Source organism: Camelus dromedarius, chromosome 12 (genome assembly GCF_036321535.1).
Source record: "Camelus dromedarius isolate mCamDro1 chromosome 12, mCamDro1.pat, whole genome shotgun sequence".
Lineage (NCBI taxonomy): Eukaryota > Metazoa > Chordata > Mammalia > Artiodactyla > Camelidae > Camelus > Camelus dromedarius.
The window spans coordinates 1,051,845-1,079,786 of NC_087447.1; the positions used below are offsets into that span (position 1 = coordinate 1,051,845).

The 27,942-nt window shown below is 63.6% G+C and overlaps 1 protein-coding gene across 13 annotated transcripts in view; it reads left to right on the forward strand.

Moving 5' to 3' along the window:
* BRSK2 (BR serine/threonine kinase 2) overlaps positions 1 to 27,942 on the forward strand; it is a 60,667-nt gene that overhangs the window by 19,982 nt on the left and 12,743 nt on the right. For 8 of the 13 annotated variants that reach the window (XR_010383276.1, XR_010383277.1, XM_064491959.1 and 5 more), the window contains exons 2-13: positions 17,924 to 18,018; positions 19,161 to 19,246; positions 21,896 to 22,036; positions 22,506 to 22,622; positions 23,301 to 23,334; positions 23,549 to 23,617; positions 23,705 to 23,851; positions 24,802 to 24,833; positions 25,140 to 25,304; positions 25,413 to 25,510; positions 25,590 to 25,740; positions 27,577 to 27,642. Coding sequence is in view for 10 of the 13 variants with exons in the window: in XM_064491959.1 (XP_064348029.1) it covers positions 17,924 to 18,018; positions 19,161 to 19,246; positions 21,896 to 22,036; positions 22,506 to 22,622; positions 23,301 to 23,334; positions 23,549 to 23,617; positions 23,705 to 23,851; positions 24,802 to 24,833; positions 25,140 to 25,304; positions 25,413 to 25,510; positions 25,590 to 25,740; positions 27,577 to 27,642 (1,201 nt within the window). In the remaining 3 variants the exon portion in view is untranslated. Of the gene's footprint in view, positions 1 to 17,923; positions 18,019 to 19,160; positions 19,251 to 21,895; positions 22,037 to 22,505; positions 22,623 to 23,300; positions 23,335 to 23,548; positions 23,618 to 23,704; positions 23,852 to 24,801; positions 24,834 to 25,139; positions 25,305 to 25,412; positions 25,511 to 25,589; positions 25,741 to 27,576; positions 27,643 to 27,942 lie in introns of those variants that run through there. The other 5 variants (XR_010383278.1, XM_064491963.1, XM_031448509.2 and 2 more) reach the window with 2 other exon arrangements.

The window sequence follows — 27,942 nt, forward strand, 5'->3', positions numbered from 1 at the left end:
GCTGGAGCCTGAGCCCTGTCTGGAGGGGGGTCCCCACACTGTCCCACCACCCTGTCCCCTGACCCCATGAGTCCAAGTTGGTGCCTCCCTGGGCAGAGCAAGTGGGGGCCAGGAGCCCGGGGTCCTGCCGCACCCCTCACTCCACCGGCTCCTCCCTCTCTTTGGGGACACCCATGGTGGAGGGGCTGGCAGCTGAGACTCCTGGGAAGGTATAGGCCACCCTGCCCAGCACCCTGACTGCTGGTCCCAGCCTTGGCTGTAGGCAGGGAGAAGGATGTGACCACCTAGGGTGGGCTCAGGGAGACCAAAGCCAAGGATCGCCCTGGCCAGTGGTCAGCGCCACAGGGCAGAGGGCTAGGGCCACCCTTGGGGGCCTGGATGTGAGTCGGGCTGCCCGTGACGGCGGCACCTGGTCACCTGCCCCACCCCTGCTGGACCCCTTGGGGAATGGCCCCTCCTGGGGACCGGGTGCCCACCTCGCATCTGGACACCCAGAGCGGGCTGCTTTACCGTTCTTCATGTGACAGAAGAACATTTGACAGTCATCAGTTGTGGTAACAGCTGTTTTTTCTTGACCTGTCCTTTAGTTCTACAACAATTATCATTGATTAATTTAATTCATTTAAAAAGAAGACTTTGCTTTCATATTCAAAGATATGAAATACATTTCGTGTATGAACCAAGATTTAAACTTAACAAAAACATCACAGCCTGCAGCTCACCCTGTGTCATTGTTTTGAGTTGTGAACAAAGGGGCCGTCCCAGGTCCAAGTCACTCGCGGTGTCCCTGTGCGGCGTGCCAGAGCTGTCCTCCTGAGGAGGTCGGCGTGCGTATCAGGCCGGCTGGGGCCCTGGAGTTCGATGCCTCATCCTCTGTGTGGACGCAGTGCTGGCTGTGACTTCCACACACAGGATGGAGACTCACCTGCGAGTGCCGACTGGGACGTGGACGATGACAGACTGTGTTTTGGGGGAGGGTGTTGATTTTATCCCTGATGTTTGGAATCATTGGTGCGCGGGATAAAAAGCAAACTGGGTTTTTCTTTTTTGTGAATTGAAGTGAAATTCACATAACGTGAAGTGAACCATTTAAAGTGAACAGTTCAGCGGTGTTTGGCACGTTCACTGTGCTGTGCAGTCTCCACCTCTGTCCAGTTCCAGAACGTTTTCATCCCACAAAGGACCCTGGTGTCCAAAAGGAGTCACCCGATCCCCCTGCCCCGCCCCTGGCAAACACTAATCTGCTTTCTATTCCCGTGGGTTTGTCTGTTGTGGACATTTCATAGACACGGAATTGTCCACATGTGGCCCTCTGTATCTGCTTTCATGTGGCAGAAAATCCTCAAGGTTCATCCTGGTTGTAACCTGCGTCAGCATTTCCTTCCCCTCAAAGGCTGAATAATGTTCTGTCATGTGGATGGATCACATTTTTTATCTGTTCTTCCATAATGGGCATGTGGGCTGGTTGTGCCTTTGGCGGCTGTGAACGCTGTATGCAGGTGTGTTTGAGTCCTTGCTTTCGCCTCCTTTGGGGACACGTGTAGGAATGGTAACTGTTTGGTTTAATTATTTGAAGAACGGCCAGACTGCTACCCAGTGGACCCAACTTTAGTGTATTTTTGCTGTATTTAAGTCTTCGTAAGCAGGGCACCCCCGATTGCCTCCCCTGCCCATTGGGCCGCTCCCTCTGCCCGCCCCACCCTCGAGACACCACTGCCCATCCTTCCTCTGCAGAGTTTACTAGAAGGGGGTGTGACTCACCCACGTCTGCGATGCTCACAGGTGGTCCTGGTGAGGGCTCCGTGGGGTGCTGCCTCCCCGTTGCTCTGGGCTCCCTCGTGGCCCACGACCTCCTTCGGCCACTGTCACCTGGAAGGCAGCTGTGGGAGCTCTGAGCACCTGGCCTTGGGCTCTCGGTACTTCTGTTCTGTGTCTTAGTTTTTACCGATTTGCAAAAGTTGAAGGTTTTGAAGTCCATTGCCACTAGGACCCAGAACAACATGATGGCCAGAGTTGGCTCCTAGTTCCCGAGGCAGCCCTGAGCCTTGATCAGCACACGGGCCACAGTGTGGCCCCCGAGGGGCTGGAGAGGGCGAGAGGCTACACCCTTTGCTGTTGCACTGCTTTTGGAGGTGAGTTCACACCTCAGGGTCTTGGTGGGTCACGCTGGCAATCCTGGTACCCTCTGAATCCGCCATTCCCCGCCACCCCGCCTCACGGTAGGTAGCTGGGGTCCCTCCCAGGTTGTCCCTGGCTCCTTTGTACCTGCAGGTAACACCGTAAACCCCTGTCTTGTTCTGTTAGTTCCAGCAGAATTGCTTCTCTTTTCTCTGGTCTTCGCCTCTCCCTCCCTCCCGTCCTCCTTTCTAATAGCTACTTTTTCTTTCTTTCTTTCTTTCTTTCTTTCTTTCTTTCTTTCTTTCTTTCTTTCTTTCTTTCTTTCTTTCTTTCTTTCTTTCTTTCTTTCTTTCTTTCTTTCTTTCTCTCTCTCTCTCTCTCTCTCTCCCTCTCTCTCCCTCCCTCCCTCCCTCCCTCCCTCCCTCCCTCCCTCCTTCTCTCTCTCTCTCTCTCTCTCTCTTTCTCTCTTTCTCTCTTTCTCTCTTTCTTTCTTTCTTTCTTTCCTTCTTTCTTTCTTTTCTTTCTTTTCTTTCTTTCTTTTTTTCTTTCCTCTTTTTTATAGAACAGTATTTCTGTCTGGCCTTCTGGGGTTTGACTGTTGGTTGACTCTCAAAAGTGAAAAGTCATTAAGAGGGTTTCCATAACTGTCAGCACGGAGATGTCATTCAGTGCTGGGCTGGGTAGTGTGCCAGGATTACCGGTCCTGGTGGGTGGCGCTGGAGTCGGGTGACCCATTTGAAAGAAGTTGTGCCCACCCACCCACTTGGCAGTTCAGCTCTGAGACCTGGCTTTTAAGGATTTGGGAAAATCGGGGGTTTCAAAGTCCGTTGAGTTGACTCTCTTTTCTGACACATTCCATTTGCATCCATGACTTGCTTGAAGAGTCCTTTGATTTTCCTGGAGTTCCCAGTTGCCTTCCTTTTTCCACTGCACTGTTTACTGTAAACTCGTTACATGTATATACGGGCAGGCCATACATTCTGTCAAGGCCCCCGTTTGTTGTGATAACCTCCTTCCCGGAGCCCTCTGTCCTGCTCCAGACCGCCATCTTTCTGGTCTATGGCCTCCCTTTGTCAGGTGCCGTTTCCTGTTGTTCTCGGTTTTCTCAGTTTAGCAGTGGCGTGCCTCGGTGTGGTTTTCTGTGTATCTGTCCTCCTTTTGGGGCAGTGGGCCCCGTGGATCCATGGGCTGATGCGTCTAGTGTGTTGCAGGCAATGCATGAGTATTATCTCTTACATCTTCAGCCCTGTCCCCTGTCCCCTCTCCCCTCCTCCTCTGGGACTCCAGTCACCAGCGTGTCCCACTGCTGGGTGCTGTGCCCAGGTCTCCGACGTGCCGTTCGGCTCGTCTGTCTCTTCGTCGCACTGCTTCCCTTGACCTGTGTTCGATTTCACTGGTCCTCTCTTCTGTCACGTCTAGTCTGCGTCTGTTGGCTGAGGCTCCTCTGGAGGGAGGTCGTGTCTCCCCTTCCCTGTACTTGGGCTTCTCATCTATGTGCCAGACACGATTTACACAGAGGAGCCGTTTGGACCGCAGTGGGGAAAGGTTCCCCCGAAGGGACTCGCCTTTCCCTCTGTCAGGCACTTAGGGCGGGCTGGCCAGTCTGACCCACACGGGACTTCCACGTGGTTGGGACTGAGGTGGCCACTCAGCCAGTTTCTGTTCAGCCCCAGCCGAGTGTCTTGGGGTTGTAAGCCCCACAATGAGGGGTGTGCACACCTTTTTGTTTTTGTTGTTTTGAATGCCTGTCGCTGGACAGGCTCAGCGAGTCCCTGTTGAGTGTATGAATGAACGGATGAGGCAGGGCCCCAGGATGTGACCTCCCGGAGGCCCTGCCCGGCGGGGGTCAGCTTGCGCCCAGAGGGTGGGCAGCCCTGGGCCTTGTGCGCTGACGCGCTGGCCGGGGCGTCGGTTCTTGCGGCGCGTCCCTGCCTGCCCGCAGCCACTCCCTTTGCACAGACGCTGGGCTTCCCTGGCCGCCTTTGATGGTCTCGCCTTTCCTTCCTGTCTTTTCGCGCCGCCTCATGCGGCCCTCCCTCGCGTTCTTGGATCTTGTTTCAGTGTTCTTTCCTTGGCCGTTGTTGTTATTAACTATGTCTTAGAGCCCTCTTTTTTTTTTTCAGTTGAAGTATAGTCAATTTCATTGTATCAATTTCTTTTTTCTTAAAACACCTTCGTTATGGTATGATTCCTACACAGTAAAGTACACGTTTATCAGATGTGCAGTTTGATAAATTCAGATGGTGCCCGTTTCTGGAAACTGCCATGTGGGGAGCGCTGTCTTGTTTTCTCATCCTTTTTGTGGATTTTTTCTTTCCTAGATGAAGCAACTCATTAAACCCTGGTAAATCAATGAACTAAACAGTAAAATAATTTAAAAATACTTCTATCTGTTTCTATCAGGTCAGTTCTTGGACTTCCTTCCTGGGTTTCTCTGGGCGGGGGAGGGGGTGTCTCCTGCTCGGAGCGTGGTGTGTCTGGTGGGGGCAGGTGGATGGCACGGACTGGGCCTTAGGCCTGTCAGAACAGGAGGAGCAGGGCAGCCTCCTGCCCCTGTGGTACTGGGTTTGTCCCTGGCTGTGTCTCAGTCTTGGCTTGGAGGGAGGGGATGCTGACCCAGGCTGTCCCCACACCCATGCCCTCAGTAAGTGCCCCATCTGTTGTTGCAGCCCCCCAATGCCTCCTGGCTGACACTCCTGGAGCCCCTTGGGGAGACTGGCCCTGTCCCCCCCATGCCTCCTGGCTGACACTCCTGGAGCCCCCCTGGGGTGACCGGCCCTGTCCTCCCCCACCTGCTGCCTCCTGGCTGACACTCCTGGAGCCCCTTGGGGAGACTGGCCCTGTCCCCCCCATGCCTCCTGGCTGACACTCCTGGAGCCCCCCTGGGGTGACCGGCCCTGTCCCCCCCCCACCTGCCCTTCCTTCTGGACATTTCTGGAGTGCTGGGAGGCTTCTCCTTTCCACCACTGGGCTCTCTCTTTACATCCAGAGTGAGGTCGATAGGAGGCAAACACAGGGACCTGAGTCCTTCCAGCCAGCAGGACCCTGGCAGCCCCTCCGGGTACTGGCTGGCAGCCCAGACCCCCTCCCAGGACCCCCCATCCCCAGGCATCTGTCCCTGCCCACTCCTTCCCCAGAACTCCGCCCAGCTCTGCTGCCTCCTCCATCACCTGGGCCAGCGCAGTGCTCCTGGGATTGGCCCTCCTCCCTCCAGCCTCCCCTTACAACTCATCACCCGTCTCCAGTGGAGATGGCTTCTGAACACGCCCCTTGGTGTGGTGGCTTGGGAAACGCTTCCAGGCACCTCCTGGCCACAGATGATCCTAACCCTAACTGTTTGCAGAAGCCATGTCAGCCTCTAGTGGGGTGAGGGGTCTGCCCCGTTACTGTGCCCCGAGGCCTCGGTGTCGGGCATCCTTCTGGTGTCCAGCAGGTGCCCAGCGTCTCGCCCTTCTCAGTGTTGGCCTCGGGAGCCTGGCTTCACGCCTCTAGGGGGAGGAGGGTTTGTGTCTCGGGATTGCTTCTGCCCCTCCCCCCACCCCCGGCCGGGCCCCGGCACGCGAGGTCTCCATCCCCGGACTTTAGTTGGTGTTCCCATCAGCATTTGCCAACTGGGTGCAGAGCTGGGCCGGAGCTTGTCTTTTGGCGGGAGGGGCAGGCGTGAATGGTCATCTGCTGATTTTCAGGGGGCTCTGGGCCTGGAAGCACTTGGGACCCTGTAGGCTGCCTTTGGGCCATAGGGAGAGGGTGCCTGGTGTGGCTGGCCCCTCCCTGGAGACCCCCCGGCTGTGCTGTGCTGAGGGCTAGAACCCTGTCGCCCACCTCCAGCTGGGCCTTTCCATGGGTGCAGTCCCAGGCTGCCCCTGGAGAGGGAGGAAGTGCAGGAGCTCAGGACTGAGATATGTGTGTGTGTGTGTGTGTGTGTGTAGGGGGGGTCTCATTTAACCTTTACCAGCATCAGGAGAGGGTGTTGGGACACCCCTGAAGCTGCAGGGGACAACCAAACCCCTGCTACAGGGACAGGGAGCCAGGCTGAGAAGTCTGGGGATATCACAGGCATCCGTGCCCACTGCTGGCCAAATACAGTGGGCTCAGCCTGAGAAGGGCCTTCGGGGACCAGAATAGCGCCCTGAGCCATTTAAGTGGCACAGAATGGCCAAGGAGGCAGGAAGGGCTCCCGGGGATGAGTGGGGAGCGACCCCCCATGGCCTTTTCCTCCTCCGGCTCCGGGGCTGCCCCTGGGTTTCCATCCCTCCAGCGCAGGGGACAGCAGTCCCCTAGTCGTGTTTGGGTGCTGTGCGTGGGGAGGGCAGGGAGCCCAGCAGAGGCGGCTGAGCGGCTGCAGTGCGTGTGAAATATTTCAGGGCTTAATTAATTTAATTTGAGAGGTTCCTTTTCAGAGCGCGAACAGTTGTCTCCCAAGAGACATGCGCCGCCGCCTCCCCCTCCTGCCTGCCTGGCGCTGGTGGGCGAAGGAAACAGCACGATCTATATTGAGAGTGATCCGTGACGGGGTGCGTGGCCGCGCCGCGGGCTCACCCTCCCTGTTGCCTGCCCCGGAGTCCTCCCATCAGGGCCCCCTTCCCAACCCCTGAAAGAGAGGGCTGTGCGGTGTGGGGGGGTCCCAGGGAATTGCGGTCGGCAGGGCCTCCATGGAGCCCTGAAATGTGGGCGCAGGCTGGGTGGATGAGGCCCAGAAGGCTGCTGCACAAAGCTGGGGGCCTGGGGCCCGGGCCTCCCCCACCCTGCAACCACTCCCACAACCAGGGAGGAGGAGGGCTTTGAGGGGCATGGAGCCCCAGGAGGAGAGGCTGAGAGACCCGGGGTGCCAGCTCAGCCCAGGGTGGGGGTGGGGGTGGGCGTGAGCAGAAAAGGAGGGTGCGCAGGGAGGGCAGGCCAGGGCTGTAATGAGGGGGAGCGAGCGCGCTTTGATGTCCACAGCAGCTTCAAAGAGGCTGCCGCCTCCTGCGCCGTGTCTGAGTCTGCGGAGGAGGCCCGAGGCACACGGGCCCAGGCGTGTTTGAAGTAGGCCCTGCTGGGCCTGCGCGCCCCCTCCGCTGGACTGGGGAGCCTGGGCTGGTGGGGGGTTGCTCCCCAAACCCGGGAACCAAATCCCCATTCAAGCTGCTCCCTTCCCTGGCTCCTCCGCCTGAGAAGTGGGACTTTGAAGCCAGACATGAAGGGGGCAGCTGCTGAGGGCGGCCCCTACACATACATCCTTCTAGACCTGCATGTCTGTCCAGTCTGAGGAGCTTCCTGGGGCCAGAGGGCCCAGGTAGAGCCCTGCCCCACTGCTGGCCTTGGAAGAGGGAGCCTGTGGCCATTCTTCATTTATTCTCGGGGCAGATACCCAGGGAAGGTGGGGCCTACGCTCCCGGAACCCCCCAGGCTAACCACGGGTCCCTGGCTCTCGGGGACTGGGCTACTGGGTGGCAACTAAAGTCAGGCAGGTTGGAGAGGACGCTGGCAGCCTGGGGTGGGGTGGGGCGGCTGCATGTTGTGGCTTGTCCTCAGTTTGAGCCCCCGGTGCCCGACCCAGCAACGTGGATCCTACCCCAGCATGGTCTCCCTACGAGGGCCTTGGAGGCGGTACTGGGCCCCAAGATGGAAGACCTGAGAGTCCCCCAGCCCTCACTGTGGATGGGGGTGCAGGGTAGATCCCAGAGGCCTCCCTGGGCACAAGCCTTGGAGACTGGAGTGGGCAGAGGGGTGAGGGTCCCTCCCAGCCCAGCTCCCCCTGGGCCTTGCCCCGTCCCTCCCAGCCTGCGCTGCCCCCCCCCCCCCCCGCTGGAGCCACACATGGGGTACTCTCTGCAGAGGTGGGAGCTCCTGCAGCACCGTCCCATCCGATGGTTGGAGGGAGGTGTTCTCTCACTGCTGAGGGCCCTTCTGTGGGCCAGAGACTAGGGAGGCCCTGTGCTGGGCGCGGGCAGTGCTCAGCGTCCAGGCGCTGGAACCCGGGCAGCATCTCCTGCGGACCGGGTAATGTGCAAGAGGCCTTGTGGAGGGGTGTGCATGCCACTGGTGTCCTGAGTTTCCAGGTCACCGCTGTGCCACGCCAGATACGGTGCAGGCAGGCCTCCTGCAGGGCCCAGGGAAGGGCAGGGGTGTGGCCGGAGGAAGTGCCCCAGGAGTGCTGACAAGTGGCTTCCAAGGGCACCCTGCTCTGGTGTCTCACCAGCTCCAGTGTGACCTGGAGCAAGTCACCTGCTGTCCCTGGGTGGGGGTGGGACTCCCCCCGCACCTGCCCGCCAGACACCTGCACTGGCTCCTGTCCATGGTGCTGAAAGGAGTTCTGGGTGTCGTGGGCTTGGCCTCTGCCCCTCCTGCAGCCCTGGGAAACTGCAGGAGGGCATTCCCTCCAGCGTCTCTCTTTGTGCCACTCACCTTCGACTCCCCAAACCTGTACCGAGGGGGTGATGGGGATGGAGCCTGTGGGGAAGCCCCACCTGCAGGGTTGGACGTGGGGAGGCCTCACCCTGACGCCTTGGGCAGGGGCAGTGGAATGGGCCTCGGGGTCTTGCAGGCCTTGCCCAGCCTTGGTCTTCCCTTCTGAGAATGGGAGTGAGGCTGCTGTGAGGGTCAGGGTTCATGTGGACCACACTTGGGAGCCTTAATTCTGACCAGATGTGGTGTTGCTGGAACAGGTGGCCACATCCGGGCCTGACCATGTGCCGCAGCCCACCCGATCCCAGGGCTTCAGCCATGCTCCAGGCTGCCTGGGTCTGCAGCCCACGGGGCCCCTCCCCCCACCCATGCCTGGTGCCGGTAGGGCGGTGGTGAGAGCCAGCCAGGCGTGCTTTTGTGGGCTCTTACAGAGGCAGCAGAACCCGCCTCGCCCCCAAACCCTGTCCTAACACCTCCAGGCTGATGCTGGGTCAAGAGGCCCCGAGGGTGCCCAAGTCCTGTTGAGGGCTGCCCTTCTGGCCAGACACAGGTGCTTCTGCTGAGTGCGTGAGGGTGCAGGGAGAGGCTCACATTACAGTGCGTGATCAGGCTTACAGAGAGTCCTCTGGCAGGGACGAGACCCTCTGTGAAGAGAGGAGACTTCAGGTACATATGGGAAGGGACCCTGCACAGTCCCTGGGGCCCCACCCCCACTGCCACAGCCGTAGTCGCTAGAGCAACAGAATCTCATGTCAACTCTGGGGCCCGGGAGTCTGCAAGTGGGTCTCCTGAGGGCTCCGAGGGAGGGTCAGCTCCGAGCCCCTGCCCCGCCTCTGTGGTTTCTGGTTGTTCCAGACCCAACACCCCGGCTTCTGCCTCCGTCCTCACGTGGTGTCTCCCTCTGTCTTTGTCACTGGAATTAGGACCACCCTGCATGCATCGTGAGGTCCACAAGTACCTCTGCAAAGGCCCTTTCCCCAGATACGACCCCGCTCGTGGGTGCCCGGCACTGACACGTGGACCATCTTCCTGAGCTGCTGTCCACCCCTAGATGCCCCACTTGTGGTCTAGGGCCCCAAGTGGATCCCACATCGTCCCGTTTTGCACTGTGGCTTCCTGCCCGTGGACTCAGGGGCTGCTCACTGGCTGCCGGGAGCCCTTGGCCATCACCTGGAGCTGGTCCTGCAAGATGAGGGAGGAGACTCTTCCTAAAAGTCCTCCTCCCCACAGTGTCCATGGGTACTCCCAGCTCTGGGGGAGGCCGAGTGTGGGGGTGATGGTAGGAGAGCCAGGTGGGCACCAGGGGTGTCCTAACCGTTGCCCTGGTGGGGTGGCCTCCAGCCCATCCTTGGGATCCCCTACCCACCCAGGTAGACCGTGGAGGGGGCTGTGTCAGAGAAAGAGATGGGGTCCATGTGGGAGATGGAGGACAGGGTGAGGAGTCCCTTTTTCTCAGTGGACACCCTGTGGCAAGAGCTTTCCCGGCGTTTAGAAGAGAAGGATGCAGCCGCTCCCCCCAACACACCCAGGACGAGGGACTGCCGCACAACACCCACTCCAACCACCAGCACCCTCCAGCTCCCAACCTGGCTGGGCCAGGAGCCACTCAGCCCTGGGAGCCGGGCAGGCCCTTGGTCCCCCTAGCAATGGCGGGAGTGGACCAGCAGGTGGGGGGTGGAGACAGACGAGGGGCGGGGCTCTGGCCCCAGGGCTCCCTCCACGTAGGCTGTCTGGGAGAGGTGGTCCCTCTTCCGCCTCCAGAGTTTCGCAGGCAGCTCCTGCTGTCTGATGGGGCTGGGCGGGGGTTGGGGTGGGGTTACTTTTCTTGCTCCCACAGGTGAGGAGACCCAGGCTTGTGGGGGTGGGAGGTGGTTTTTATTTGAAGGCAGCGGCCGGGACTGCCAGGCCCATCTGCTGCTGACCATGTGCTCAGCTTGTGGTAGCCGCCGGTCCCGGGTGCTCCTCTGAAGCCTGGCAGTTGGAGGACTGAGTTGTCTGATATCTTTTGCTGCAGAATGAGCTGCCCCAAGGCATAGTGGCTCCAGACAGCAAGCATTCTCTCATCGCTCACAGAGGAAGGTGTCCAGGGCAGCCGAGCTGGGTGCTCGGGGCTTGGGGTGTAGGTTGAGGCTGCATCGGGGGCTCGACTGGGGCTGGGCCCTGCTCCTAGACTCGCTCGTGCAGTCGGCCGGAGGCCTCAGTTCCTTGTGGTGTGGCTGTCACACAAGGACTGTGGCAGCTGGGCTCCGCAGTGCAGTGATCCTGGGACAGGGCCCGAATGGAGGCTGTGCTCTTGTTATCACCTGACCTTGGAGAAACGGGTCTGTCCTTTGTGCCACGTCCCACTGGCCACACAGTCCAGCCTCGGTGCAGCTGGGGTTGGGGGGACCACACTGCCAGGGGTGGCTTCCAAGAGGCAGGGGCCACCAGGCTGTTTTCCTGCAGTCAGGAGCAGCAGGGTGATGGGGCGCAGGAAGGGCCTGCCTGGGAGACCAGGTGCAGCTGAGAACACTGCAAACACTCATCCTCTGGTGAGCGAGGCCTGTGTCTCCTTCCTCATCACTCCTTCCAAGATGGACCCCGGGGGGCTGGGGGAGAGGCCTCTGCTATCTCCCAAATCGGCCCTTGGGAAGCCTCCTCAGGCCAGCTGGTCCTGGGGTCTCATCACCTGTGGCTGCCGTCTGGACCTGTCTGGCTGCACAAGCTTCCATCTGGGCCTTGGGCCTACGAAGAACCCATGTCCCTGCCTTAGTTCTGCCCCCAGAACTGCCCACCCTCTCTTGGCATTGCAAGGGCACGTGTAGGTGCTCCTGACGGCAAGCTGGGGTCTTCAGGCTGGCGTGGGGTTGTGCGGTGTGTGGGGACAGTGGCCAGGGCAGGACTGTGGGGCTGCAGGAGCAGCTGAGACCACCCTGCTGGCGGGAGCTTCCTTCACGGAGGCCCCTGAGTAGCCCTTGGGTTCAGAGCCTGGGAAGCCGTGGTCCCAGGGATAGCCAAGGGCAGTCTGCAAGCCCTCAGCAGGACGCTGCCCTGATGCCAGAAAACGTGTCCCTTCCTCAGCTGGGGACTCAGCCGCATTCCTGCCCCTACCAGCCCTCTGAGGCTTCTCCCAGTGCCTGCAGTGGGCAGTCCGGTCAGGAGGCAGGGCTGGCTCAGGGTGGCCAGCTTTGCTGACTCACTTTTCCAAGAGCCAGTGTGGTGCCACTTCCTCATCCTTGTCCAGGGAGGGCCCAGGCAGGAGGGGTGACAAGGGGCTGCCCTGTTCTGTCCACCCCAGGAAAGCAGTGTCTCCCTGTCACACCCCTGGGAGCACAGCCCCACAGTGAGGTGGGTCGAGGTGGTGGAAAGTGGGTCACTGTTAGCTGTGCTTGTGGCCCTGGGGAGCTGGCCGCGTGCTCCACACAGGTTACTGGTGGGGGAGGAGGGTCACTCGCCCACCCCAGGCGTCAGTGACCCTCGGAGTGGCCCTGCGGGCATCAGTGGCTGAATGCTGGTGTCTCCTGTGGAGCTGAGAGGGGCCCCGGGGGGGGGGGGGGTCTGGGCAGGCTGCCCTGCTCCTCCTCCTGGCTCAGCAGGAGCCTGCGGGGCGGGTGGAGCTGTCAGGTGACTCAGAGCTGGGGCTCTGGCGCATCCAGCCAACCCCCCCCCCAACCTGGAGAGGGTGCTGTTGTCAGGTCTGCGGCCCCCAGCGCGCTGCACGCAGGGAGGCTGATGTGAGCACACTGACGGGGGACTTCCAGTGAGCAGGTGTGTCCCTGTCTCCTGTCTCCTGTCTCCCAAAGGCCTGGGATAGTCGGAGGCCAGGCCCTGTACCACGGCACTGGCGCTGTCAGCACCACGGACAGCAGCTGCCCTGCGCCGCTGCAGTCAGCGCTGAGCTGCGGCACTCAGGGTTCTAGTTCACAGAACACCTCCCGTGCCCTCCCCGCCCCTCCCCGGAGCCACGGCGCTGTGGGTCGGCACTGGTGCCCCTCCCCCTCCCCCAGAGCCTCGTGACCGCTCCCGACCCACGTCCTCTGGGCTGGCCTTGCGGGACACAAGCTGACTCCTGTCTTTTCTCTGAACTTTCACCCTCTTCCAGGGACACGTGGCAGCAGCCAGAGGGGTCCACAAGGTGGGCCCTGAGGCCTATGATCCCAGGGGTGGGGTGGGCAGGAGGGAGCCTGCCCTGACGCCTGAAGTTGACGCGTGGGCGGGATGGAGATGGGGGAGGAGGAAGCACAGTCTCGCCTTCAGGCGGGAACTCTGGGCTCTGGAGAGCTGACTCCACGAGGGGGGGCCCAGGCGTGCGGCTGGGGAGGGAGAACGCAGGGCCCGGCCAGGGGACGGGCTGGGGCAGGTCCTCCTCCCCTGGTGGAGCCCCAGGGCGCTGTGCATGGGGCCGCGGCGGCGGCGGGGGGGGGGGGCGGTGGAGGGGCAGGCCAAGTCAGGAGTGAGCAGGGGCCCAGGCTTCCTCCATTCTCCCGGTAGCCCCCGCCCTGGGGGGCCATCTCTCTTCCCTCAGCTGCCTCCACTCCCCAGGGAGGGGTGCTCATGGTGGCAGCATGATGTAGATCTGGTGACTTAAATGGCTTCCCTCCCTTTGGTTTGCCCTGTTGGGGTTGTGTGCACCCCTAGCGAGCGCATTGCTTCACGGGCTCTGCCAGCAGGGTGCCAGCGGACAGACCCAGGCGCCAGACTCTGCCCGTGGGGCCTGTGTTGCTGAGGTTACAAGGCTGGTCAGCGGCATGGGGGTACCGGCTAGGGTGACCACACACGGGACCTGTGTGTGGTGTGTGTGCAATGGCGTGTGCACCCCTCTTGAGCCCTGGGTTCCCATCCGCAGAGGCTCCTGGGCCGGCAAGTAGCGGACGGGGCTGAGGACGCAGCCGCTGAGCGCTGGCTGGTGGTGCTGGGACTGAAGCCGTGAGACACCCCTGCCGGGGGAGGCTTGAGGTCACTTTGCTGTGATGTCACTTGGTCCAACTTGAGCCTTTTCCTCTGGGGGTGGGATACAGGTCAGCCTCAGAGAAAGAAGACGCCTGAGTGGAGGGGGTTGGTGGAGGGGATGCAGACCCAGAAGCCCTCCCACCAGACACCTGCTAAGTGTGGCCCTCAGGCCTTGAGAATCTTCTCCCAGCTAGTTGAGGGGCAGCTGGGTTTGAGGGGAAGGCCCAGGGGTGATGGGGACCCTCGGGCCATCTTCAGGGGCCAGAAGTGTGGGAGCTGCACCCTAATTCTGCTCTTGGGGAGGCGCCGGCCCATAAGATGTCTCCCTCCTGGGAGGGAGGTCACAGTGCCCTCCACCATCCAGGGGCTCGGACGGGGTGGACAGCGTATGGGCTGGGAGTGTGTGTCGGGGTGGCATCCGAGATGGAAACTGACAGAAGAATGTCACTGACAGGAGCAGGACCTCTCTTGTCCCAGCCCCCCGTAGCAGCCACGTGAGGGGCCGTGGGAGAAGGCCTGGGTGCGCAGGACGCTCACGGGGAGGCGTGGGCTGGGCTTGGGATGCTGAGGGGCCAGCTAGGGGGCTCATGACCCGATGGCCACAGGCAATAAGGCAGGGGCCCTACAGGCAGGACCTTCCCAAGCATGCTTGAGGGAGGCTGTGCGGTGGCCTGGCACCTGGAGACAGGCCTCAGGGCGGCTCTGAGCTCAGGACGAAGGATGGAGGGCAGGCCCCCTGGGGGGCTGAGCTGCCGTCCCCGAGACTGAAGGGCTCAGAGCAGATGGCGGCGGGGGTACCCGGGGTCCCCACATGTGAGGCTGGGGGCAGCGGGCCTCGGCTGGGCCGCCCTGAGAGGCCAGAAGCTCGGTACTTGGGGAGGGAAACAGCGCTGGTGGCTGGAGTGCAGTCTGAGGCAGTGACCCCACTGTGTCTGTAGGGAGGGGTGTCCCCCACTGCCCCACCACCCACCACCCTTCAGCCTCCACTGCCCTGCTGAGTTCCGGGGCTGGAGCCCTGGCGGAGAGGGTCCCCTGCCCTGCCACTCCTCCCTGCCCACCCTGTCCTGCCCCAGCGGCAGTCTGAGTCATGGGGTCCCAGGCCCCCTCTCGGGGTTCCCCACAGAGTGGTGCCCAGTCCTCCGAGCTGGCAGTCCCAGGGTGCAGAGCCCTCCAGCAGGTCTTTTCCAGAGGAGAATGACAAGAGAGCTGGGGTGTGTGGCATCTGCCCAGGACCACCGCCCCCAACTTTGGCCCCACAGGCCTCTCAGGCCACCTCTCGTGTTGGGACCCCTGCAGGCCTGCAAGTCTCCACCCTCCCCTTCCCCACCACTCCTAGGCTGCCTGGGGGCTCTGGCCTCCTTCCTCTGACCACACTGGTGCCATAGGTTTGAAGGCTGGCCAGGCCGGCGGGCAGGAGGGCTGGGCACTACCTGCAGAGAACTGCTGAGCTGAGCCCGGGAGCCCCCTGCCTACCAGCTCTCTGGCGGCCCAGCCACTGGCGGAGGGGCAAGGGTGCTGGGGGAAGCCCTGCCCGCAGCCCAGGTAGGGGAAGGGTTGCACACTCTTTGGGCGCCTGGGTCCGGGTGCAGGGTCTGCTCTCAGGTACCAGTTCCTGGTAAGGGGCCGCTCCACGCTGAGGAGCTGCGTGCTTATGCCTGAGCCTGGGGTGCAGTGGGGCGCCCCTGAGTGGGCTCAGCGCCCTCTGGCTTCCGTCGCCTGGGCGGGACTGGCTCTGCTCCCTCTGCAATTATCTGTGACACTGTATACTTCCCTTCTCTTGATGTGTGCCTATATTTGCTGTGAAGACAATAATTAGAGATAAAATCACAATTGGAAAATGAGCCTGAGCGTTCGAAGGGTGGGGTGATTAGGGAGGCCGTAAGGATCCCCAGCAGGAGGGCTCCCGATAGCCCGCTCTCCACTCCCTGCCTCCAGGGAAGCGGCGGGGCTGGAACCCGAACTTCCCACCCCAGCACACCCAGGGTGGCAGGGAAGCTTCACCAAGGAGGGGTGCCTCCATGCTGGGCTTTGAGGGGTGTGTAAGAGTCTGTGGGCAGAGGACTTTCAGGGACAGCGGCAGCAAGCAGAGAAAGACGAAGGCTGAGAGGGAGCCACCAGGGCTCTAGGACGAGGCCTAGAGTAGCTCCTGCCCCCCTGCCGTGCGCCGGGGCCGGGGCCCCAGCCCACAGGCCTGCAGGCAGCTGGCTGTGGTGGGCTCATGCCTGACGGCACGAGGCTCATCCAGGGCACCTCCTGCCCTGCTTCTCTGTCCTCTGGGGCTTTCTGAGCAGCCGTGCACCAGCTGGTTCATGGAGCCACCGAGCTTCCTCGTATGCGAAGTGATGGTGGTAACAGTCCCCCACGTCACACGGCCCCCGGGGCGCAGTCTGCAGTTTGGCTGTCATTATTATCGGTGACGGTGACAGTGACAGCAGCCATTTAATTGCCCAAGAGTCACCTGTGTCACTGTTGGAGGCTCACTTCCTTTCCTTCTGGAAGCAGGACCACGTTTCTCCCCACACACTGCGGCTCCCGCCCCCCAAGGACACGCTTGCAAGGGTGTGTATTCACCGGTGTGTGGCATGCGCGCTGAGTTGTGAGGCTCACCCGTGGGGCGTTTCTGGGCCGTTGGTGTCTCCCCGGGAGCCCCCGCCTGCTCTGTTTGCGTCTGGTCCGGCGTCTGTCCTGCGTGTTGGAGACCTGCAGGAGCTCGTGCCCCAGGGAGCGGCTTTGCCACCCATTGGTGCTGATCCTCATTGCTTTGTGGCCTCAGCTGTCTGCGGGGCTCACCCGACAGAAGTCTGCCTTCAATGCTGCGCTACCCCTGCTGGCGTCCGTGTCTGGGCCAAGACCCACCTCATGTGGGGAGGGCGGGGTCGGTGCCAGCTGTCCTGGCGGCTATGGAGTCCCCGTGCCTCCGCTCTGAGTTACAGGGGCTGGTGCAGTTCCCCGGACCTCCTTTGCTCTCCCCCTGACTTGGAATCACAGGGCTTGTGCGCCAGATCAAAGGCAGCTGGCAAGAGGCCCCAGGAGCCCGCAGTCCTTCCCGGGCAGAAGACGGGACGCAGTGGGCTCACCTGCAGCGCCTCTGTCCTTCCCGGAGCCCGGGGCTTCCGGCTTCCACCAGGCCTGGCCCCTAGCCCTCGTCCCTCTCTTGCCCCTGTGGGCGCACTGGTGAGCTCACTGGCCCACAGGGTGAGGCTGCGGCTGCAGGGCTGCTGAGGGGCCCTGGTTGAGCTGAGGATGGGCAGTGCTGGGGAGGAGGTGGGACTGAACTTGTGAGGCACCCAGACGGACGGCCAGACACAGAGATGCGCGGTCCCCTGGGAACATGTTTTCAGTGTACGTAGCAAAGAACTCATTTCCCATATAAAGCAAAAGGTTCTGTAGACGGGTAAGAACCAGCCCCACAGCAGTGGTCAGTGACCATGAGACGCTGTCAAGGTCGCAGTTAAAGCAGCAATGACAGGGTTGGCAGAGCGTGAATGAGACAGAGTGGGCGTCCCGTGATCCACGCCCCTCAAAACCCTCAAAACCCAGCAGAAGCTGCAGTGCTGTGGGGAGCGGGTTGGCCTACAAGGGGCTATGTCCCAGCCTCCCAGTGCTGGACACAGCCCCAGCCATGGCACTCACCTCCATGCCCGTCCGGGAGCACAGGTCACCTCAGAGAGCATCAGGGTAGGGCCCAGGTGCTGGAAGGGGATGCAGGGCATATCGGCCATGGAGGGTCTGGCGCAGGGTGGAGGGCAGCTGGTGGCGGGTGGGCTAGGTTGGAAGAGGCGCTCCTGAGGCTCTGGCAGCATCCCAGCCGGGGGCAGGGGAGGCCCCCAGCTGTGCGCAAGAGGCCAGGGGCAGCGACCAGGACCCCGGGGCCCTGAAGTGTGGTGGTGACCACAGGTAGCATCCTGTCCTGCGGGGGGTCTGGGGAGGAGGGCCGCAGGGCTGCAGCTGCCCAGCGGGTGGCCTTGGGCCTGTCCTGGTGTCCTGGGGAGAGCAGTGAGCTGGACACAGGCATGGGGGCACCTCTGTCTAAGGGTCAACAGGCCAAAAGGAGGGTGACGGGTGCAGGTGGCAGGAGAGCAGAGGCTGCAGTATGGGGTGGGGAGGCCGTGTGAGATCTTGAGGGGCCCGGCAGGGCATGGCCCTAGACCTGCTGAGGGTGCCAGGGCTGCAGCTGAACGTCTGGGGAAGGGACACTAGGTGTCACTGGCCTAGGAGCAAGGGCTGGAGGAGGCGGCAGAGGGCCGATCCTGTGGGAGATGTGGTGTGGGGCAAAGTGATGTCGGATACAACTTCTGGGCAGTGATCGAAGAGCATAGGAGGGCAGACGGTGGCCGTGGGGTCTGGCTCAAGACAGGCTGGGCGGGGTCGGGGGGTGCTGGGTCCTGACGCCGAGGGAGGGGCCTGGGTTGGGTGTGGGCGGGGTCTCTGCTGGTCAGGGCCTGGGCTGTGGCCCGGACGTGTCTGAGGGCCCCTCTCTCGACCCCAGGCCTCGTGAAGCTGGGGATTCACTGTGTCACGTGCCAGAAGGTGGCCGTCAAGATTGTCAACCGGGAGAAGCTCAGCGAGTCTGTCCTGATGAAGGTGAGCCGCGAGCGGGCCTGTGGGCGGGGCCGAGAGCATCGGGGCGGGCTTGGGGCGTGACCGAGAGCCGCGGGGCGGGCCTGTGGGCGGGGCCAAGGACAGTGGGTCGGGCCTGTGGGCGGGGCCGAGGGCAGCAGGGCGGGCCTACGCTCGGGGCAGAAAGCGGCAGGAAAGCCAGCCCTGGGGTCCTGCTGTTCCCAGCCTGGGGCACAGCCCAGGTGAATCAGGACCAGCTCTCTGCCTCTGAGCGGGGAGAGGAAGGGCTCGGTCCCAGGAGGCCTTGCAGCCTCTCCTCCTTCCCATCCCCCTCCCTCCCCCCTCCCTCTCCAGCCCTGCTGGTGTCTGGTCCCCTTTAAGGACTGACTTGGAGGACTCCTGGGCAGCGGTCCAGATGCTCAGTGGGGAGGGGACTGCCCAGGCCTTGGGTTCCCCGTCTGTCTGCACTCCTTTGTTCAGATGTCTGTCCACTCTAAGCCAGCTAGTGGGGAGCAGACCTGGCTCTGCCTTGCCCTCCAGGCATATGGGGAGAAGAAACCAGGAGGGTGGAGACTGGTGGGGGCTGGTGATGGGTAGTGATATCAGTGAGGACCCCACTGGCTGGTGGGGGCAGGGGGGGACTTAGGGGGCCTGACTGGGGACGCTCGGGGGACCCACGATGGGCTGGTTGTAAGGGAAGGTGGTGGTCACTTGGATGGAGGGGCAGCACTGGTGGCAGACAGGCAGATTCCCACCCTGCCTTAGCCGGAGTTGGGCAGAGGGGCTGAGCCTCACCTGTTAATTTGGGCGCCAAGTTTAAGATGCCCATGAGATACCTGAGTGGGGAGATGGGAGCTCAGTGGAGGGGACCTTGGGGTGTAAATGGGGTCCAGCCCCTTGAAGGGCTGGCAGGAACCAGGCGCAGCCAGTGGGGAGGCAGGGAGGTATCCCTGCCCTGTGTGATGGAGGGGTGGAGACCCCAGTGCTAGGCTGGCCTGCTCCAAAGCCCAGTGCTGCCCGCACAGGCCCATGCAGCATCCTGAGGGCAGCGGGTGCGCTGTGTCTGTGGCCCCCATGGCCTGACCCCACATGGCCCAGGAGAGTCGTGGATGGTGCCTGGCAGGGATGAGCCCGGCCCTGCCACGACGGCACTCCCTCCCCTGCAGGTGGAGCGAGAGATCGCCATCCTGAAGCTCATCGAGCACCCACACGTTCTAAAGCTGCATGACGTCTACGAAAACAAAAAATATTTGTAGGTATTACTGGGTCCGGAGAGCCGGGGGGCCACAGGGCACGGGGCCTTGGGCTGGGGCCGAGGGGGGAGCCATCCAGGAGTGGGCCGGAGGACTGGCCCCAGGCCTTGGCACACTGCTCCGTGACCAGACCCACAGCCAGCTGGGCGGGGACTCTCAGAGCCACCTGCTTGAGCCACCAAACTGGGGGTAGAGCCTCCTGGAGGCGCTGGGGGCAGGGGTTACGGGGCAGGAACAGCTCTCCCCGCCCTGTCTTCCATCCCAGTGAGCCTCGGGAACCCTCTACTCTGTCAGGGCTTCCTGGGACCATCCCCCGCTCCCTGGGGCCCCCATCTGCTCCCCTGCAGGCGTGGGGAGTGCAGGCCAGCCGACCACCTCCCACCCCAGCCTGCTGTCCTGCCGTTGGTGTGGCCGACCTTCTGCCACCAGCTCGGCCACCAAGGCTGGCAGAAACCTCAGCGTGGGCAGACGTGGGTGGGAGTCCCCAGCTGAATGACCTCAGCAAGCTCACCTTTGGGTGTGGGCAGTGGCCACTCCCAGGGTCAGCGCAGGGGACAGTCAGCTCTGCCACCACCGTGTGACTGTAGGAAGGGCCTGCTGGGCCATGGCCCTCAGGGACAGGCCCCACCAGTGTGCTCCCTGGAGACGTGGACTGAGCGAGGGAGTGTGAGGGGGCAGCAGGGCTGGCCTGGCATGACCCCCCTCAGGCCCACTGCTCCAGGGGCCCCTCAAGGCCTTGAGCCCAGCCCTGACTGGGCACTGGACGCAGGCAGACCGGTGGCCCCAAGTGGCCATCCTCAGTCCCCGCGGGCAGCACTGTTCTGGGCAGAGGAGGTAGGGGCAGGGCTCCTAGCCTCCCCTTCCTCCTCTGTCATCCCTGCGCCAGCCAGGGACCCAGTGCATGAACGGCCAACGCTGAGTGTTTATCTACAGACGGGGCGCCGAGAGCTGCCCCGCATCGGGGGCCCTGAGAGGAGCAGGGACAGCAGTCACCACAGGCCTGGGGAGGGGGTGGGAGGCAGGTGGCGGTCCCTGGGCCCCTGGCACTGCTGAGCTGGAGAAACTCAGCCACCTTCAGGACCAGGATGAGGGGCACAGGCCCCCCAACCCCGGCTGGCCTGACTGGGGGCTCACCTTGTGGTGTCTGGATGATGCCCCATGAGTCTGGGGTGCAGGTGGGTGTGGGGCAGACCTTGCCCACCTCCACTCACACCACCCAGGAGGCTGGGTACACCTCCTCACTTCTGCTGAGATACTCGGGGGACTCCGAGGAGGCCACCTGAGGTGGAGGCAGGAAGCACGGAGGGGCCTGGGCCAGGAACGAGATGCTGGATAGGAGGGTGGACAGGCAGCCAGCTACGTCCTGCTGGGCTCAAGGCCTCCGAGGCAGCCCGGGAGCCTGGAGACCGAAGAACAAGGTTGGGGCCTCTGCCACTGAGGGCTCAAATCCCACCCAGTGCCCCCACCCCATGTCTCCCGCCCCTTTCTCCCCCAACCCCACCCCTTCTCTTCCCTGAAGACTGGTACCTTGTGCCCCAGGGGCTGCCTCCATCCCCACTGGTCTCTCTATTCCTGCAAGACCAGCTCCAAAGACAGCCAGTCTCTCCTCTTCTGTCCCCAAGGCCCACAGCCTCATCCCCTCTCACCCGCTTTCCCTCCCCAAGCCACCGCAGCCCACCAGGACCACCCCTCACCACTCCCACCCGCGGCTCCTCAGGGACCGTGCTTGGCCCTCCAGGCATCAGTGTCCATGTGTCTTGGACCACCCCCCACCTCACCCCAGAAACCAGCCCCCTCAGGCTCCACACGAGGAGGCTCAGCTTGGACACACTCCACTTCTCATTTGGTACCTTCAGAGGGGTATGGGGACCCACACAGCCTGTTACCCCAGCCAGAGCCTGGACACCTTCCTGCCCTCAACCTCCCTGTCCTGTCTCCCCCACCCCTCACCCCACAGCCCTGCGCAGTAGCCCTGTGGGTCCTTGGTCCCTGGACCCCTGCCTGGTCACATGATGCCTCTGGAGGCTGGACTAGCCGGCTGCTTCTTCTCCCTGTCACGTAGGCCGCTTGGCATGGGCACACGGAGTCTGGGGAGCTGTTGGAACCCAACCCCTCCAACAGCCAACCCCAGCCCGCCTGCACCATTCGGGCCACGCTGAGCCAAGTCAGGGGCAGTCACCACCCAGCCATCTAGCCACACCCACCTAGACCCTTCTCCCAGCTCTGGACCTGTTTGAGGCCCCAGCTGTGCCCTGCCCCCTACCCATGCTGTTTTGAGGTCTGCCTTGCTGGCCAGGGCTCTCTGAGGGCCCCAGTGTTTGATGCGTACACCCTGCTCCAGGAGCCCCGTCTGAGCAGGCCATGAGGGGCCTGGAAGGGCCACACCCCAGGCACGCATGAGGGTCAGCAACCATGGGGTCCCTCTCGCCTTGGGGCCCAATGTGGTCCTGATCTTGGGCCCCTGGCTCCAGAAGGCTCCTCCAGCACCGCTGCCCTGGAGGCGGGGGCAGAGTGGCCCACGTAGTCGAGGATCGCACTGAGATGGGGTGGTGGTCCACGGCTTCAGGCCAGTGGTGCCCTGGCTGGGTGGCCCGGAGGTGGGCTGGGCTCCTCACGCGTGCCCACCCGATGCCCGCCCGTCCCCCTAGATACCTGGTGCTAGAACACGTGTCTGGTGGAGAGCTCTTTGACTACCTTGTCAAGAAGGGGAGGCTGACCCCCAAGGAGGCCCGGAAGTTCTTCCGGCAGATCATCTCAGCACTGGACTTCTGCCACAGCCACTCCATATGGTGCGTGCCCGTCCCCCAGCAGGCACCCCCATCCCACCAGGTGTTCCCCATCCCTTCCAGGTGCCGCCCCCCCGTCCCTGCAGGTGTGCCTGCCCCCTCCTGCTTTCCTGCTCCCCCATCGGACAGCATATGCTCTACTGACCCCCTTTGGGACATCAGAAACCTTTCTGCTAGGTGCTCACCCAAGGCTCTTTGGCTTTTTCAGGGGTCCTGGGGCCCCCTAAGTCTGAGGGCCTCAGGTTGGGCTGGGCCCAGAGCAGGTGTAAGGAGGGAAGCAAGGGGGGCGGGAACCTAGGGAGTGAAGCAGAGTCTGCCCCTCCCTGCAGCTAGTAGGCATGTGAGAGACTTCTGATTGGCTGCTGGTGACATCACCAGGCTGGGTTGCCGTGAGCCTTGTGCTGTGTGGGTGGGGTTTTAGGAGGCCAGGCAGCTCCCAGCCTGCGAGCCTCAATCTCGCCTTCCTTCCCAGCCACAGGGACCTGAAGCCAGAAAACCTTCTGCTGGACGAGAAGAACAACATCCGGATCGCGGACTTCGGCATGGCGTCGCTGCAGGTGGGGGACAGCCTGCTGGAGACCAGCTGCGGGTGAGCCGCGCCCTCGGCTGGTGGCTGCCAGTTCCACACGGGCTGGCCTCTTGCAAGGCGCAGAGCCTGGCCCCGAGATGCGCAGCCAGGTGGCCCCCAGCTCCAGGCCCCCGACTCAGCGCCCTGCAGCCTGGGTTGGAGGCAGGGCCTGTCTGCCATGTGCAGTTCAGCAAGGGGGCAGCAGGTGACCCGCCTGGCCCAGAACATCCCTCAGCGCTGCGGCCAAGCCCTGGGAGATGCCTGCCCTGCTTGGGGGTGAGGCTGGTGTGCCAGCTTCCTGCTGTATTCACTCTCGTGGTGTGCCTGGGCGGGGGCCCTGGGTCACACAGCACGGTCCTTCCTCTGATGACCGTCTCCCTGGGCTAGGACGGATGGGCAGACAGTCTTCAGTGCAGTGGGCCCCTAGCTCCTGGGCCTCAGTCTCCCCAGGAGCATGCAGAGGGGGTTAGGTTGTGGGGGAGTGGGCACCAAAGCCCTGTGGCCTCCTGGTGGGCCTGAGGGCCCCACAGCGGGGCATGCATCCCAGGCGGAATACGTCGGGGACAGCAGGGGGGCGCCCCTCCCTCAGTCACCACCTGCTCCGGTCCAGGGGGCGGGGCGAGATGTCCGGGGGCGGGGCGGGTTGCCAGGTGCACTCAGTCCTGAGCCTCCTGCTCTGACTGCCGCTTTTGCCTTCAGATCCCCCCACTATGCCTGCCCCGAGGTAATCCGGGTAAGTAGCCCCCCACCACGTCCCCACCCTGCCCCCGCCCGCCCGTCCAGGGTGGCCGCTCTGCCCCAGAGCACGCATACCCCCAGGCCTGCGCCTGGCCGCCAGTCCCTGACACCGCCCTCGGGGTGGCTCCTCCCAGACCCTCCGCCTGGGCCCCTCGGTCCCCGCGAAGACCCCGGCCCTGCGCCCCCGCCAACCGCACTGCGGTCCGCAGGGGGAGAAATACGACGGCCGCAAGGCAGACGTGTGGAGCTGCGGCGTGATCCTGTTCGCCCTGCTGGTGGTGAGCGCCCCGCCCCTCCCCTCCCTCTCCGTCCCGCCCGCCCCGCTCCGTCGGTCCGCCCCCGCGGTGACCCGGTCCCGCCCGCAGGGGGCGCTGCCCTTCGACGACGACAACCTGCGGCAGCTGCTGGAGAAGGTGAAGCGAGGCGTGTTCCACATGCCGCACTTCATCCCGCCCGACTGCCAGAGCCTGCTGCGTGGCATGATCGAGGTGGACGCGGCGCGGCGCCTCACGGTGCGTCCCCGGCCCCTGCCGCCTCCGCGCGGAGGGCGCGCAGCTGTGCCCGCGGGGGGGGGGTGCGCAGGCGTGTGCACGGGGGCGTGTGCGCGCCGTCAGTGAACCTGTGCAGGTCGCTGGGGGGGGGGGTGTGCCGCACGCGCGCACGTGCTGGCCAAGCGCCACCGACGGCTGTCTCTCACCCTCATGACCGGCTGCGGGGGCTGGGAGCGCAAGGGTCTGAGGGAAGCCCTCACTTCTGAAAGAAGCCCCAGCCGGCCGTCTCTGCCTCCTCTGGGCTCGGCTGGTGCCAGGATGGCAGGTCCCAGGGCAGGGGCAGTGGGGCTGCTGGGCTGGCCTCTCCAGGACGGGGCTGGCGGGGGTGGCCGGGTGCCCAGGAAGCCGACCTCCCCAACCGGGCTCCCCAGGTCAGGATGGAGAGTGGGGCTGGCCCTGAGCCTCCTGCCCGCACCTGCACCCAGCTCCTTCCGCGCAGGTGGGCCGGGTTCCTGGCTGCTTGCCCCCTGCTCTCCTCTCAGGCCTTCTGCCCTGAGCCCCCGGGGGCTCCTGCCTCCCACACCCCCACCCGCGCTCTCTGCCCCTGCCTGCAGCCCCCACTCTCACTGCTGTCTCTAGGTTGGCATTTTCTCTTCCACCTGGGGTAGGCAGGGTCAGGGGTGCTAGCCTGGAGCCTCCGGGAATGCTGCCCTCCCCTGTCCATCCAACCCCCTACCTCACCCATCCCCCTACCCACCTCTGTTCTCTTTGGCTTTCTATCCTGCCCTAAACCCACCCCTCTGCCTTCCCCCTCCCCCTTCTGTCCTCCTCCATCTCCATCCCTCTCCCCCTGCCCTCCTCTCTCCACCCTCCTGTCCCCCTCCCCGTGCTCCTGCTCCTGCTCCCTCTGGCCTCCTAACGTGGCCTCTGCTCCTTCCTCGTACTAACTCCCTGTTTCTCTTTCCTTGTAGCTAGAGCACATTCAGAAACACATATGGTATATGTAAGTAGCTTTTCCTCCCCTCATCACCTGCTTTGCCTGCCGCTGTGGCCTGCAGGGCCTGCTAGGGAAGGCGGGAGGGGAGGGCCCGGCCCAGCGCAGGCCTGCCTCCAGCCTCGGGCCCGCGGGCCCCCGGGCCCCCGGGCCCCCGGCCGGCCTGCGCTGGGCACAGGCAGGACGCAGGAGGTGTGCAGGGGCTGGGCGCAGGGAGAGCAGCAGGACTCAGGGGCCCCAGGAAGGGCTGGGGCGGAGGAGCCTCAGGCCGGCCAGCGGTGAGTGACCCATGGTGTTGTGCCCTGTCTCCCCCAGAGGAGGCAAGAACGAGCCGGAGCCAGAGCAGCCTGTCCCCCGCAAGGTGCAGATCCGCTCGCTGCCCAGCCTGGAGGACATGGACCCTGATGTGCTGGACAGCATGCACTCCCTGGGCTGCTTCCGAGACCGCAATAAGCTGCTGCAGGACCTGCTGTCCGAGGAGTACGTGTGGGCCGTGCCAGCGGCAGGGGCCTGGCGGAGGCCGTGGGTGGGGACACCGCCCTCCAGGAGCCCCCATCCAGCCTTCTCAGCGCCTCTCACCCACTGCAGGGAAAACCAGGAGAAGATGATTTATTTCCTCCTCCTGGACCGGAAAGAAAGGTACCCCAGCCACGAGGACGAGGACCTGCCGCCCCGGAATGAGATAGGTACAGGGGCCGGGGGTGGCCCGGCCTGTGCCCCTCCGGGCCCAGCCGGCTGCCTGGCCTGACCCCCATCTGCACGCAGACCCTCCCCGGAAGCGTGTGGACTCCCCGATGCTGAACCGGCACGGCAAGCGGCGGCCTGAGCGCAAGTCCATGGAGGTGCTGAGCGTGACCGATGGCGGCTCCCCGGTGCCCGCGCGGCGGGCCATCGAGATGGCCCAGCACGGCCAGAGGTGTGTGCTTTGTGGGAGGACCCAGCGCTTCGCCCCCTGGTGCCCTGGCCTGCTCAGCACCGGCGCCTCTCCCGGGCTGTGCCTGGCCTGGCCTGGCCTGGCTCTTCTCTGCCACCCACCCCGGCCCTGGGGCTGGGCTGAGGCCTCTGGGCAGGGCTGGACTGCTTGGGCTGCACTGGCTGTGCTGAGCTGAGCTGAGCTGAGTGGGGCTGCACTGGGCTGGGCTGGGCTGGGCTGAACTGGGTTGATCTGGGCTGAACTCTAGGCTGGGCTGGGCAGAGTTGAGCTGGGGTGGGCTGGACTATACTGAGCTGGACTGAACTGAGCTTTACTGGCAGAGACTGGGCTGGACTGGGCTGGGCTGGGCTGATCTAGGCTGAACTCAACCAGACTGGGCTGGATTGAGCTGGGCTGGCCTGGCTGAGCTGAGCTGGACTGGAGTAAAGCGGGCTGGGCTGAGCTGGGCAGGGCTTTGCTTTGTTGACCTGGATTAAACTGGGATGGGTTAGGCTATCCTGTGCAGGACTGGGCTAAGCTGAGCTGGATCTAAGTGGATGAGCCGGGCTGGGCAGAGGTCAGGTTCTGCTCAGAGCCAGCAGCCCAGTAAGCTTGTCCCTGCTTGACGCTGGCCCCGCGTGTGGGCTGCCTGTGGCCGTGCAGGGGTCAGGGATGTGCACTTGAGGGGTGGGCTGTGATGAGCAGGTCTGGGCTGTCCAGACGGACCTCATGGGGGAACGGAGGGCATCGGGTCCTGCAGAGGCTCAGCTGATTTGGGGCTGGCTGCGTGTGACCAAGCGTTGCTGCTTAGGCAGGGACTTCAGTTTGGGGACAGCCCTGGGATCTGGGGACAGCCCTTGGGCCTGAGGTCTCAGCAGCCCTGGCCACGCCTGGTCAGCTGGGTACTGGGTACTGGGCCAGCCAGGTCTCTGAGTAACTGCAGGGCCATTGGGCCACCATCACGATTAAACTGGGCTGACCAACTCACAGGCCACAGACCCCACCCCTCACCCCAGGGGTTCCAAGCACTCCCTAGGGGTCCAGGCTGGCTCAGCCACTGATCTGGAGTCCCAGCCTCTGGGGGCCTGCTTCCAGGTCTCCAGACAGCTGTGGCCCCTGCCCATGGGCCCCAGCATTGGGGTGGGGGTAGGGGGAGCAGGAGGAGGGGCCTTGCTGGCCGCGGTGCTGCTTGTTCTGGGTGCACCTTTCCTGGCGGGGCCCCAGGGAAACGGGGCCCCCTCCGGTGGTCCAGGCGGGGAGTCGCCTCTTCCCAGCCCACCTTTCCCAAGCCTTGCCCTTGGCCTCCTGTCCATCACCCACAGGGCAGGCTGAGAGCTGACCAGCCCTCCCTGCATCAGCCATCCACACCCCTCACACCCCACCTGCCTGGAGCAGGACAGGGCTGGGTGTGGGCGGCCACCTGTCGTGACTTCTGCTCTGCCTTCCAGGATGGGGTCAGGCGTGTACCGTCCTAGGTTACCAGGAAGCCCCTCCTCGTGGCCCTTCCCCACCTGCTGCTGCTTCTTGGCCTCTGCTTACTCTCTGGCTTGGCCACTTGTCGCCACAACAGGCCACACCCGCTGGGGCTGGAGGGGTCCTGGGGCTGATGGTGGTGCCAGGCACCCCACAAAGCCTGGCCGGGCCACTCTGCCTAGCAGGGCACCAGGGCCGGGTGTGCAGTGGCCCTGGCGCTCTCCTGCCGGACCCCCCTCACGGGTGTGTGCCCTGGCTTGGGGCCAGGCAGGCTGTGCCCAGCTCGGAGCTGCGAGGTCTGGCCTCCCGGGCCGCCTGGCAGGGCTGCGTCAGTAACTGTGTTTTCTCGCTTTGTTCCCGCTGTAGTAAAGCAATGTTCAGTAAAAGCCTGGATATCGCTGAAGCCCACCCCCAATTCAGCAAAGAAGACAGGTATACACCCTGCCCACCCACCCCGCCCCCCAGCCCCCAAGACAGCAGCGGGCCTGGTGGCAGGGCTGCACCCCCTCCCTTCCAGCAAGCCGGGGGAGGGGCCCAGGAGGCGGCGTGGGGCTGCTGGGGTGAGGCTGGCGGTCGGCCTGAGCGGGGCCGGGAGACTCACAGACTCTCCCTGCCCTGGGACCCCTGTGCTGCAGCTGGTAAGGCCCCTCCCCTGGCCTGCCCTTGCCCTGTGGTCAGTGGGCCTCTGTGCCCCGGCTAACCTTCCCTCCCCCATCCCACACTGGCCCGTGT